Source organism: Diabrotica undecimpunctata, chromosome 2, assembly GCF_040954645.1.
Source record: "Diabrotica undecimpunctata isolate CICGRU chromosome 2, icDiaUnde3, whole genome shotgun sequence".
In the NCBI taxonomy this organism is placed as follows: domain Eukaryota; kingdom Metazoa; phylum Arthropoda; class Insecta; order Coleoptera; family Chrysomelidae; genus Diabrotica; species Diabrotica undecimpunctata.
In genome coordinates this window covers 96,227,197-96,242,063 of record NC_092804.1, presented here as the reverse complement: position 1 = coordinate 96,242,063, position 14,867 = coordinate 96,227,197, and the positions used below count along the sequence as shown (strand labels likewise).

The 14,867-nt window shown below is 31.7% G+C and overlaps 1 protein-coding gene across 1 annotated transcript in view; it reads right to left on the bottom strand.

Annotated features, from left to right (window-relative positions):
* LOC140434739 (uncharacterized) overlaps positions 1 to 14,867 on the bottom strand; it is a 241,287-nt gene that overhangs the window by 167,774 nt on the left and 58,646 nt on the right. The window contains exons 2-3 of the mRNA XM_072523228.1: positions 7,204 to 7,365; positions 6,410 to 6,532 (exon numbers count right to left, since the gene is read on the bottom strand). Of these exons, the coding sequence (XP_072379329.1) occupies positions 6,410 to 6,532; positions 7,204 to 7,365 (285 nt within the window). The remainder of the gene's footprint in view (positions 1 to 6,409; positions 6,533 to 7,203; positions 7,366 to 14,867) is intronic.

The window sequence follows — 14,867 nt, the reverse complement described above, 5'->3', positions numbered from 1 at the left end:
GTTCCCTGTTCCAATACCCTAGGTTTAAAGATCCTTTAAACATTTTAAATATTAACTCAACCCTATCTCTGGTTATTAAATTAATTAGATACGGTTTTTTGTTGTTATTGATAAAAATAATACTTATCTACATTACAATACAATTACAATAATACATTTTTGAACGTTATTTTTTTTTATTTAGATTTAGTGCAATTCCGTTATCTGTGATGGCAACAACGAATTGATTTACGAACCATTGTGTCCAGTCTGAACACAGGTTTACATTGGGAAAAAAAAGTGTACCTACCAGTTTTATATGACGTGAAGTGTACCTATATGTTTATTAAGAGTGTTATTTAGAATCATATTTATATTATAATTTTAGATGATATTTATTAAAAAAAATTATTTGTTGTCGAAGAAAAAGAATAGGTAATTGTATTATGAATAATTAAAATTAGATAAATATTGGCCTTCACGTCATTACGTCATTAAATAAACTGACTTATTAATATAAGGGTTTTATAAAAAAATCAATAGTGATATGTTGAATTTGGAGAATACACTGTTGATAACATGAATGTTTTGTAGACATGACTGAAAAATTGGAGATTCTGATTGAATTCAAATAGTAGGTACCTATTGATGGTTGCCTATGTGTGAGTAACTGTAGAAGTTTAAATTCATAAAAAATATGTATAGAGAACAAGTGGAGTTTTAAAGGAAAATGGTAAACATGAATATTGTAAAATTGTAATTATTTAAATAAATGTGGTGTAATCACAAAAGGGTGTAGTATATGACAGAAAGGGGAGGAACATATGTACTAGTAACAAGAATGTTGGTTAAAAATATTGTAAGCATATTGGATTCAAATTCTATTCAAAATAAATATATAAATATGTAAATGTTTGATTAACTTAATGGGGTCCCTATATACAAGAGTTTCTGTATGTATTTAAAAAAAGTATAGTACCTAATTGTATTAAAAAATTCTAAAAATATGAAAATTTAATTTACCTATTTGTGGTCATATTTATTTGTAGGTTTTTCACTGATGATGATCTGATAAGATCGAAAACGTTCTAAAAATCCATTTTCGATAATTTTTAAAAATTTTAATAATAAAATATGTTAAACTAGTAAAATATAAGTAAAATTACGAAAAACATCCAAATAATATATCAAATATATAAAGTTCTGAAGTTATTTTCTTATGACATCTAATACAATATTTCACTATTTTTATTGGGAATGAGCCACAATTTTACTTTAAACTAAGTTTTTTTGACATTTCAATTTTCATTAAGGAAATCGTTCTCAAAACACCAAACAATGATGAAAGGTATTGTGTTAATGTATTCTTTTTCCACTGTAAATTTTATTATCCCTTTTTTAATCGTTTATATTATGATCTCATCCATAAAGCCTGATAAACAACATATACATTTTGTTTAGAAATTATGTTTGTTTTGAAATCTTCCATAAATATATTCGTTAATAATGAAGTTAAAGCAGAGCCCATTGCTAGACCAAAATTGTGTTTAGAGAATTCATTATTTAGTTAAAAATATGTACAATGAATATAATATATATATATATATATATATATATATATATATATATATATATATATATATATATATATATATATATATATATAATGAATAAAATATAAAAAAATTATCAGTACATAATGTCAATAACTCTGGTTATATAACTTGTTCTAGTTCTCAATGTATTTTGAGAACGATTTCCGAAGTGGAAACCTAAACGTGAAAATAAACTTATTTTAAAGTAAAATTGTGGCGTACTCGCAATACAAATAGTAAAAGAGTAATTTTTATTTTCTCTTCTGTCTAGATTTATATATTGTATAAGTTCATGATCTATATATAGTACGGTTAACGTAGATAATCTGGTAATTGTACAAAATTACCGGTAATTGTATACAATTACTAGAGTCGACGCTAAATGTAGGAAATATTCGTTAACAACCCTTTATTTCCTACTGTTACCGGTAATTGTTTACATTTACCAGAGGATCTTGATAGGTAAAAGTAAGAAATTCAAATTATAACGATCGACATGGATGCGCAGTGCGTAATCAGTCTTCACTCTGCAGTATTGATTGAGACATCAAAAGTGTTTCTATCCTGATTTACCACGTGCGTCGTATTTTTTTTATTAATAACGATGTTATCTACCTATCTTTTTAAGTGGTTTCTTTAACGAAATAACGTTTTATGTCGGTAAACTAGAATTGATTATTTTTAATTTAACAATGGAACATCGTTTTAATACAAAAATACTTAAAATGATGAATAGTAAAAAGCACAATACGGTTTTGCTTACAAAGGAGAAGTACCAAATAATAAAAAATAAATTTAATAAACCATCCTATATGTAAGTAAATCTAAAACTAGTGATAAGATACCAGATGACTACAAGCGGTTGAAAAAGTATGATATTTGGAAGGTTGGGGAAACTGAAAAAGTTAATTGCCCCTTAAGTAAAGATGAACAAGATGTTTTATTTTATGTTCATTAGAAAGAACTCTCTAAATTGATTGACGGAGCACATAAATCTATTGGACATGAAGAACATTTACAAGAACATAACTGTAGAAACCATAACGATCTATTTGGATCTGTGTGAAACTTGCCAGAAAAAATCCAAAGTTCCCAACAAAGGTTTAGTAATGAAATCTACTGTCAAAAAAAATGAATAGTAGATGTCAAATAGATTTGATAGATATGCAAGCCCAAGCAGATAATGAATTCATATTCATTTTTGTCTACCAAAATCGCTTAACAAAATTTGTACAATTACGGCCGTTGAAAACTATACGTGCAGAAGAAGGTGCATTAGTTCTTCTTGGCATATTTTGTGCATTTGGAGATCTTAGCATTCTTTAAAGCGACAACGAACGAGAATTCTCCAACAAACTTATAGAAGAACTGTGCTCCGTGTGGAAAGATTTAAAGCCAGTACACGGTAAGCAAGACACAGTCAGTAAGAACTATCTGTTGAACATTGCAAATCAAGACATCGAAAATATGTTGAGTTTCTGGTTGAAAAGCAACCAGACAGACAAGTGGTTAGAAGGTTTTCGATTTGTACAATTCGCCAAGAATCGAGCTTACTATTCTGACATAAAGTACAGACCGTATGAAGCTATGTTTGGGGTTCCTGCCAAAATTGGTTTGAAAACTTTATCACTGCCAGAAGATGCTCTAGAAAATATTTCGACTGAAGAAGATTTGGAAGCGTTTACGGAACAAGTAGAAGAAACCCAGTCAAGTCTTTATTCTGAAGAATGTGAAGAAGCAAAAGTGGATGAACCAAATGAGCTTCTAATATAACAAGAACCAGAACAACCTAAGCAACCATCAGTAAATGAATCTAATGCTATTCTAGAAGAACTATCTTCTTATCAAATTTCAGAGAGGCAAGATTCTGTTACAATGAAACGAAAACGCGCAAAGGATGGTTTTGAAAGGCAAGCGAAGAAAATGCTTAAAATATCAACCATGAAATCTCCTCCTGGTATAGCGAAATCAATTTACCCTTTAGTTTTTATTTCATTATTTTATGATTTTACCGCTGGTCATTGGTAATTGTATACAATTTCCGGTAAAAGTAGATAATTGAAAATAATTTTCTACATTTACCGTCGACTCTGGTAATTGTATGCAATTACCAATTATCCACTCTTACCGTAACATATATATATATATATATATATATATATATATATATATATATATATATATATATATATATATATATATATATATATAATACAGTATACTCCCTCTATAACGAACACGGTTATTACGAGGTTTCGCTTATAACGAGGTACATGAGATTTCCCGTGAAATATAACCCTCTATAGCAAGGCAAATTTGGATATAACGAGAGAAAATAAGATCAAAAAACGGGTTTTTTTACGTTTTGGACCAGCCGTGGCTATAAGTCAGTAGTCTCAGCAGGACTACTGAGATCATAAAAAGCATCAAGCAGAGAAAGCTGGAGTATTTCGGACATGTAATGAAAGGTCCCAAATATAGGTTGCTACAAAATATCATGCAAGGAAAAATAGCAGGCAAATGCAGTCCAGGACGAAGAAGAACCTCATGGTTGAAGAACTTGCGAGATTGGTATGGTGTTGATACAAGCATGCTATTTAGGGTGGCAGTGAATAAAATTAAGATAGCTATGATGGTAACCAACGTTCTGAAAGGACAGGGTACATGAAGAAGAAGTGGCTATAAATAAATACCCTTTTCAACTGCCGCTCGCAATAAACTTCTTCGGAAATTTACAATTTATGATTCACAAGTGTCATTGTAGTGAATGGCCTCCTATAGTGAATGGCTTCACTATAGGAAGTTATGGTTTTAGAAAACTACATATTCATATGTATGCACAGTATTATTATTGTTTGATATAACGAGATCGGCTTATAACGAGGTAATTAGTCTGCCATTTCAGTTCTCGTTATAGAGGCAGTCTACTGTATATATATATATATATATATATATATATATATATATATATGTATATATATATATATATAATTTAAACTTAATTAAAAGTATAACATTAATTAAAATGTTATAAAACGAAAGTTAGAATATTCTAAAGATATAAAATAGCATGCTCACATAGTCCGACATTAAGGTATATTTTATATGGGATTACGGTTCCATAAGATCGAGGCACCCTACACGGACGAGAAACTAAATAGGGTTACTGTGAGCCAAATAACTAGATATATATAATAACGGATTTATTACGGCTGTCGCCGCTTCTCCGCCCCCAATTTCCATATTTTTCTGTCATATGCAGTTGCCTCTTCTAAGTCTCTTGCCGCCATTGCTTCATCAATATCGTTGCGCCAACTTCTCCGTGGTCGTCCTCTCTTTCTTCTTTAAGGAGGGATCCATTCCAGTACTCTCCTAGGCCATCTGTACTCTGGCATTCTTTTAACATGTCCGAACCAGATTAATTGTTTTCTTTCTATGTCATCATTGATATTTCTCTCCATTTTCATTTCGTTTCTTATTTGTTCATTTCTAACTCTCTCCAGTTTCGATCTACCGCAGCTTCGTCTCAGATAATCCATTTCTGTCGTCATAAGTTTGTTTCTATTAGCTTTGGTGACGTCCCATACTTCCGAACCGTAAAGTGTAATACTTTGAACTATACTACCGTAAATGTGTTTTTTGGTTTCTCGTCGAATTGTTTTTTGCCAGAGAAGAGAGTTTAAGGCACGGGTCGCTGCTCTGCCCTTGTTTATTCTTTCCCTGATTTCATCTGCGCTACTTCCCTTCTTGTTGAAAATGACCCCCAAATATTTGCAGGATTGCACGCCTTTGATTTTATCGTCTTCCAAGACTAGGTCACATATTTCATCTGTTCCCACTGAGAGATATTCACATTTTGTCATATTCATGTTTAGACCAAGTTTATTCATGTTTAGAACAAATAACTCGATAACTGTAGTAATCATGAAACGAGGAATCATGAGAGAATTGTATGAACTGGTTTATCAGGAACTGTTGGGTAGGATTTACCAAGATACGAGGATACAGTGGCCAGAAAATATTAGTGGCAAAAACAGAAGAACTAATACATGACAAAAAACTAAAAGAATAAACATTTTTGTCGTTTATATAAAGGATGGGAAACGTCCGAGAGAAATAGTTTTGTCTTTGCTATATACTTTGATTATCTACTGAATGAGCAGCATGTCCTTAGATCACGACTTACGGTTATCTAAGTATCCTAGTTGTCACTTTTACAGGAAGTTTAATCAAGTTATTTTTAACTCAATGCAAACTGCCCTAAATATAGTATAAAAATGGTGGTTTAAGGCAAGCGTTAAAGCCAACATAGACAAGATAATTTCGATACCATTCATTAGGAAAGCAATCAATTACGATTTCAATGCATTAATTAAAAAAATCAAAGAAGTAGCTCTGATCTTACTTAATGAAGAAAAATGTGAAGCAAACCTTTAGCAGAAAGTAGCAAGCTATGGTTGCCAATACAAAAAGAAGAAGTCACTAACAAGAACATACAACATTTTACCAACATTAGCGGATTAATAGAATATCATGCATAAAACATATATAACACACAATACATAAACATATAATACATAAACACCTAATTAATAAGCACATAATGGATAAACACAAAAAAATCATAATTTAATTTCATATATCTACAAGATCGAGGTTAATTAATCAAACCGTCAATTTGGAAAACAATAACCGTCAAAAAATATGGTTATAATAACAGCACACTATTGTAAAATAATCTTTTTTGAAAATTATTTCCGGAGTGGAAATCGAAACATGAAACATGATAATGATACTAAAATTGACCTACAAGACTTAAATACATATTAACTTACTGAATTTACTATTGTCTTGTGTATTATTTTATTATCTTTTTCATAACTTTTCATCTTTTGTTCATAACTTGACCAATCATTTTTTCTCCAATAAGCCCAAGGATTGTAACAGTCGACCCATCCCTAAAAGCAGTTTTCGGGTTCAATTAAAATTAAATTAAAAATAAACATTTTAGTACTCAAGAAATTTTTTGTCGTGTATTATAACAAACTAACGTGAAATTCATGATGACGTTATATATTAGGCTTAAAGAGAGACAGGATAAAGCTTGCTGACAGGACTAATGGTTTCTGCCAATAGTTAGGATAATCTATATTACTCGGTTTTTGTATTAGAATTTAAATGAGATAAATGCCACATGAATTGATTTGGGAAAATCATAGTACTTGTGTATAGAAACAAGAAAGATGTTTAAGAAGATATAAATTATAGAGCCATAAAACTACTTAGTCAGCCTTGAAAATATAGGAAAGTAAAATTAATACACTAATACCTAAAGAAATACATGTCCGAAAATCAGTTTGGCTTTATGCAAGGCAGATCGGCCACATATACAATGTTCATTATAAAGCAGAAAAGTAGAGAAATAAAGAAAAGAAAAGCTCATATATGTTTGATAGACTAGAGATATGTGAAAATTCTGTAAAATCTGTGTGAGAAACTGATTAAAATAAATACTATAATTTGAATGTTTTGCATTTATATAAAGAATACGGAAAGAGTGTAATAAATAAAAAACGAGTTTTCTACTGATTGGGGTAGGAATAGGTTTAGTAGCACCAGATCTACTTACGCCATTTCGATTAATAAAATTAATTTTATATAAGAGGTGCTTATTTTTCTTATCTATTGACTCAGACTGAAACAGATCTTCGACCATTTTACGCCTCGGCAACATACGAAAAGGATTTATACTAAGAGGTTTTGTATCAACAACTTCGTGACACATTAGCACCTGTAAAAAATTTAACATTATACAAGATGGTTACATAAAAAAGGAAAATATGTGGTTTTTTTGGAAGCCATTTATTTGGTAAACCGCTCGTATAAAGAGACTGTATATACATATGAATACAGTATGATGCACAGGTATGGAATACATTTAAACTTTATAAATAGACTACTTTTAAAAAAATCTTAAAATACGTCAATTTTAATTTTTGAATGCATAATTATTGCTATATATGTGGTGGACATTACGTCGTCAGTTTTAACGTAATGACGTAATCGACGATTTTTTAAATACAAACCGAGGTCACGGGACACCTCATTGGAAAGGTCTCCTAATCGCCTTTGCAACGATGTATTATTTGAATATTAATTTGTACAGGGTTACCCAAAATTATGTACTCAGTTGATTAGGATGTAAAAGTATGGAATAATTTTTTTATTTCAGAAACAGACGATTTAAAACAAAGATGCATTTGAAACGTCTCCTAATCACTTTTGCATGGATGTATTATTGGAATATTTATTTCTACAAGGTTAATCAAAATTATGTACTTAGTTAAGTAAAATGGAATTACAATAAATAATCATTCACCAAACTAAATTACGTTAGAGAAAAATTTACTGCCCGCCTACCTCATTTTATTATTGCTAAAGGTCGTCAATTTTAATATTATAATTTTATTGTATATTATTAAACATTTATTATAAGTTAATGGCACTAATAAATCAGCAGTTTTGGTTGGCCTTGTAGAAATAAATATTCAAAGAATTGCGTCGTTGCAAAGGTGATTAGAAAACCTTTCAAGTTGGGTATCGCAAGTTGTCTTAACTAAGCAGAATACTGATGCAGGTGTAGGGTTAAAGAAAACTATTACCTACCTTTTCAAAAATGACGCTACTGTCATCAGTAAAGGATCGCAAGAAGATCTGGAAATTCGAGATCTGAATATTTTGGGGACGAAAGAGGAAATCCTTTTAGCGCTACAAAAGGCGGCTGCCGAAAAGTACCAAATCCAGCAGGACGCAATCCTATTATTGCGAAAAGCCCACAGAGGCACTCAGATCAATAGCAAAAAAGATTTTTAGTGAGTGAACACCGCAAGAACAGGATTGACTGGATCAATTGCCAAATAGTCAGTGAAAAGATCAACTAAATTCTTTAAATGCTGGCAATATAGTCATCTCGCCACCCAATGCAAAAGCGAAGTGGACTGGACCCAACTCTGCATGAAATGTAGAAAAAGAGGCCACAAAGTTATAGAATGTAAGAAGAAAGCCCGATGTATCTTATGCATTGAAAAGAATATCCCGGAGACGTGTGCACATATAGCAGGTACTATAACAGGTGCAGATATTATAGCAAGTGCCCAGTCTACAAATAGGCACTCACGAAGATTAAATATAAACGGTTATGAAGGTAGTACAGCTTAATCTTAACCTTAATCAGTGTAAAGATGCACACGATCTGCTCATACCGATTGTACTCAAACTAACTATAGATCTGGCACTACTATCTGAGCTATACATGCGTCAAAAACATAGAGCTGGCTTTGTAATGGCAAAGGTAGACGGTATCCATTTCTAGAGTTGCTATGCTTTGCCTAGTCTCCTACTCAATGAGTTAACTGACTTTATGGATCGACTGACTGAGGATGCGAATCAGTAATTTTCCGTATCGCTAGCCGGTGACTTCAATGCATGGGCAGTAGATTATGGCAGCAAGAAAACTAATGCGCAAGGCAGTCTTATTAGAGACCATGGTAACGCTAGACGTTGTGTTGATTGACAATGGTGATACATCTACATTCAAAAAGGAGGAGCAAGTTCTATTGTGGATTTCACTTTATTAGTACCTGCCTCGTTAGGCGGAACTGTTCTTGGAAGGTATTGGATACTTAAACAGCCAGTCATCATAATGCTTTACTATTGGAAGTATCTATTGAACAGAGTACCAGAAGCAGGCATATGCGAACTAATACAGTTTGGAGGTTGAAAGCTTTGGATTCAGTTGCTTTTATAGTAGCTCTACATGGCGACCTAATCGCCGCTGGAGATGCTGAAATTAAAATCGAGAAACTGATGAAAATATTCGTAGAGACCTACAACGCAAGTATGTCCTGAATACAGAGCACTAACCAACGTTTAATGGTACACTGGTGGAATGACCACATAAGTGCTCTACGTTAAGAGTGCTTAAAATCCAAAAAAGGTTTTCAGTTTGGATGGAGGCAACAAATCTGGGAGTACAAGAACGCCCACAGAAGACTAAATAAGGCCATAAAAGACAGCAAAAGTCAATTCGGAATGGAGCTTATCCATTAGGTAGAGAATGATCCAAGGAGGCCGGCTATATAAGGTGGTCGTGACATATCTAAAAAGTCATTCAACGCCGACACCTACATACCCTCAGCTCCTAGAGAAGATCATTACTACGCATTCACTCAACAAAACTTTTATTATCCAATCGAGGAACGCAAGGCTAAAGAAATTCCGCAGATCACGAAAGATCAAGTGATAGAGGCAATAATAAAGCTAGAGTAGGGAATAATAAAATCTCGGGCTTAGATGTAATCCCAAACATCGATTTAATAGCAGCCATCAAATTGCCAAACCGGCAATGTTCCTGGAGGTTTACAATACATGCTTCAACGAGGGCCAAAGGAAAGAAACCACCAGGCGAACCGTCATCTTATTGTCCGCTCTGTATGCTCAAATAGCTAGCAAGATATTAGAACGAATAATCCATCGAAGATGAAAGCGGCAATTGAACCGCTGCTCAACAGCAATCAGTATGGGTTTCGAAAAGGGTACTCAATGCTAGATGCGATTGATCTTAATTACTATTTAAATGGGAATAAGCCACAATTAAAGGTTAAAATATATTGACGTTTCATATTTTTTTGACATTTTATTTTTTTTTATTATTTTTACTAATGTTTGTATTTTGAGAACGATTTCCGAAGTGGAAATTGAAACGTCAATAAACGTATTTTAACCTTTAATTGTGGCTTATTCCCATTTAAATAGTAATTAATTTAAAATGCCACAAGAAAATAGCTTCAGAGCGATTGATCTTGGTCTGTCTCGTTAAGACAGCTAAAGAGACGATCGCAGGAATAAGATGAAAGAGGGGTACTAAAAAGGTGTCTGGTGGCCACATTGGATATCAAAAGTGCTTTCAATTGCACCAATTGCATTATGCGAGCTTTAACCGAAATGATTGTACATCTAAGCAGGATAGTGACTAGCTACTTCACTGATCGACTTTTGAAGTATGACACAAAGTCTGGCCCGAAGAAATATAAAATCACTGGAGGAGTACCACAAATCTCTGTGCCATGCCCCTTCTTGTGAAATATTATGTATGATGGGTTGCTAAAACTAGAATTATCAAAAGATGTTAGGCTTGTGGCATACGCCGATGACGTGGCTGTGGTTATCATCGCAAAGTACCTTGAGGAAATAAATTTCACATTCGATATCATCTTCGAGACAATCTGCCGGTTGTAACGATATGCATCGCCTCGGTCCCGTCAGCGCTCTGTACACACGCGTTCCCACCACAAGTTCCTCTTTCATTAATGTGCGCTAGAGGACCGTATAAAACAGCAGCCGCCACAAGAGAAAGGCGAGTTCTGTCAGAGTATTGATCTGATAACAAGTCCACTGGCCCTAGGGTATTAACTGAAGGCCAACCGCTTCTGCTTGAGTATTAATCTAGTGGTAGTTCCGTACCCAATCTTGAAATATTGATCTGAGACAGACCTATTATTTCTTGTGACTAAGTACTGATTAGTCGCTGTCCGCTCCTCGCCGGATCGAGTGTTGATTAGCCCGTTTTATCTCTATTCCTTCGACCCGTCCCTTCCCGTCTTCGCCGCGTGTGTATTACCACACCGTAATTACTGTTTAGATTTTATGATATTAATTGTATTTTATTTTTCACAGGTATTAAACAGTGGGTCATAGCGCCGTCGATACTGTCGTCGCCAGGATTGACGTTTTAAATTTTGTTGTACATATTGCCTAGGATCTAATTTTATTTTGTTATTTATTTATTTAGAATATATTTTTATTTAAATTAAACTTGTGTTTTACTGAGTCTGTTGTCAAAGAGAGCTACCCGTTACACAGTGAATGAACACAGTTAATTTAAAACTAGCGAAGCACTAAATCACATCACAAACATCGCAGCTGTATAATATGTTACAAGTCAGTACGCTCTACTTTATTTATATCTTAAATATTTATTTTTATTTATTTATTTATTAATATACGAAACTACCCCCATTACAAAAAAAATAGATGTTAACATACTGTGTGAAAATCAATCTCTGTAATAGCTTACAAACTAAATGAAATTAAAATCTTAATTATAAATAAAACGAAATGTTTATTATATATGAAACAAAATGAATTAAAATGAACAAAAAAGTACCTATAACTTGTCAAGCTCTTATGAAGCCAAGGAGACACCAAATATTTCTAAATTGTTCCTATTTATAATTTTCAGTGCCCGGTCAATGGATGAATGCATCCCATAATTTGTAAATATATGAAAAGGTGTATAAAACAGATCAACATGTCTGAGACTTTTGAAGGGAAAATAAAAAATAATAGATTGGAGAAGTCCAGGACATCAAATTAAACCAATTATTAATTTAAACACAAATACTAAACCAGAGTTATCTCGTCGGGTTTTTAATAAATTAATGTTGAGTATTTTTATAATATCTGTATAATCATAATTAGTCATGCATATGTTTAATTTATATGCACAATATCCTATAGATAGTCTCCGACAGTTGCGAATGATAAATCCTAAAGATTTTAATACATTAACCGTTACATCAAGAAGTATCATATTTTTTAAAAACTCTATAAAAACTTATATACATAGCAGCATATAGCAACATTTAAATACAAAATATTATTTTCCCACCAAATACTCAACCTATCCACTGGGTCTATATCTTCTTGAATTAAAGTTATGTCATCAATTAAATCTACGGATTTGAATAATTTATCATCTGCAAACATCAGGAGATCATAATTTCTGAAAGGTTCTGATATATCGTTCACAAACATATTAAATAACAAGGGTGAACAGTGAGCTCCTTTGGGTACTCGTCATGTCACATGAATTATGTCAGAATTAAAACAACCTATTCTCATTTATTGTACGCGGTCTCTTAAAAAGCTGCTAAACCATTGTTAAGATAAATGACTGAAGCCAAAGTCATTTAATATTTCTAATAGGATATTACGATCTACTCTGTCAAATGCCTTGATGAAGTCAGTATAAATAGTATCTACCTGACTATGTTTTTTTATAAAGAGTAATAAATTTTTTACCGTTGATTTATTCTGAGAAAATTTATGTTGATTGTGTATTAGTCAATCTTTACAATAAAATTTTAATTGATCGTGCAGTAGTCTATCGAAAAGTTTCGGTACAGAGGATTGTTCACACACGCTTCGATAATTTGTTATGTCTTGTTTATTACCTGATTTAAAAATTGGGCAGATATAAAAATGCTTCCATAAATTTGGGAAAACCGATGTCTTTAATAATGAGTCAAAAAGAAGATGTAAAGGATTAGTTAGTGAATAAATATAGTTCTTTAGAAAATTATCAGAAATACCTTCTGGACCACTGCTTAACTTAACTTATTAGGTAAAGATAAACTGTTGTTAATTTGACTAATATTGAAAAATTAGGTATAAAAAGATTGCTGTTTTTCTTTACTTCTAAAATAAAAATATTATATCTTCGTGTTACCAACTTTCAACAAGTATCTATAAATATGTCATAATCAAAACAAAATAGAACTAATAAGATTTTGAATACTACGAAATCCTCCGACGTTCTGACAATTTAATTTAATTCTTTCCAAGCTTTACTGAACATATCCTTTTGTATATTTGTTTGATCATTATTTTGATTGTTGAGTTCTGTAGTCTTCTTTTATTCCTTAAAATGTCCTACACAACACTATTATTGGCAAAAATAGTTCTAAGAGGACGAGACTTAGTACCTGTGTTCTTCGCTACTCGACTAACTTTCACTACTTCCTCCATTGCTTCATCTTTTCCCAATTGCTGAATAATGTCCTCGACTTTGGCTCTATCTTGTTTTATTTTATCTTCAATATTCAAAAAATTGAATTCGTCAACATTGAACAACATAACATTGTTATATTTTACAATGCTCTCATTTATTTTTAAAAACGTTTCTTCAAATGGCAAACCTGACACATTGGATTTGCATTTCAGTCAGTTCATCAATAATCTTCCTTAGTTCACAAATCTCATTATCCAAATTTTTCATTGACATATATCTAAATTTCTCTACTTCAATCTTTAAATCTTTAACCATAAACTTCAAAATTGGTACTAACAGTAAACCTTCCATACAATCCTCAGAGAAATAGGTGCTTTTCTAGTATCTGCTGCTAGTTCAAGACATTTTACTTCTGTAATATTATTAATTAACCTAATATTCACCAGAATTAAAATTAATCGTTTTTCTTTTATAATGCATTTTAATTTAGCGTTCTTCATTAGATTTAAGAGTTTAATTTGTTTAAAATGAATCATTTTTAAAAAAAGTTCTATTTAATTGTATCGTCTATATTAAAAATGTTTAAAAAATTGTTCTTTTGTTTAAACTAACTTAAAAACTATAATATACACATAAAAAATAATAGAGCGCAAAAATGTAGTTTTTTTCCGTTAAATATATTTGTTTTTTATACAATTCTTTTAAAATTGAAGGGTAGTTTGGCGTTCTAATGAACCTAGCCTTGTAGCCCTTGAAATTACGTTTCAAATGGCTATGCATAGATATATTACAGTTAGCGTGAATGTACTTTGGAGTTCTTAAGCGGGCTTTATTACACCAACATTAAAATCACGAAGAAATTCATGAATTTATTTATCAATTTCTGTGTCAATAAATTCGTGAATATCTTGGATGTCAAAGTTTCTTTGACTTCCAATAAATTTTTACATTAAGTGCCATTATTTCAGTCCTACCAATGATTTTATTATTGGTTATTGCTTATTGGTTACTTATTGTTGTTGGTTTAAATAAATATATATTTATTCAAACATATTAGAATATCAGGATATAATACCAGAAAACAATAATATTGTTTCAAAAAGAAAATAGTGATTAAGATTGTATAAAAAATTATGCTGAATTTAGTAAAGAGCGTGAAGAGCTTGAACAAGAGGTCAAAATTACTGGAAATTACATGTAATTAGTGAAAACTGTTAATTTTTCGACACAGAAGATAATTTCAAATAACTTAAATAAGGACAACATAGCTAAAGAAACAGAAAAAGCGATAACTTTATTTTTTACATGATAGAACAAGAAAATCTAGCATTCATTTTACAGATAACGGCATTGTTTTGTTGACCATTGGAATTAATATTTATTGCAATCCCATCTCTAGAGTATATTTATTATATTGCTCTAAAACTAATTTTTTGGTTATT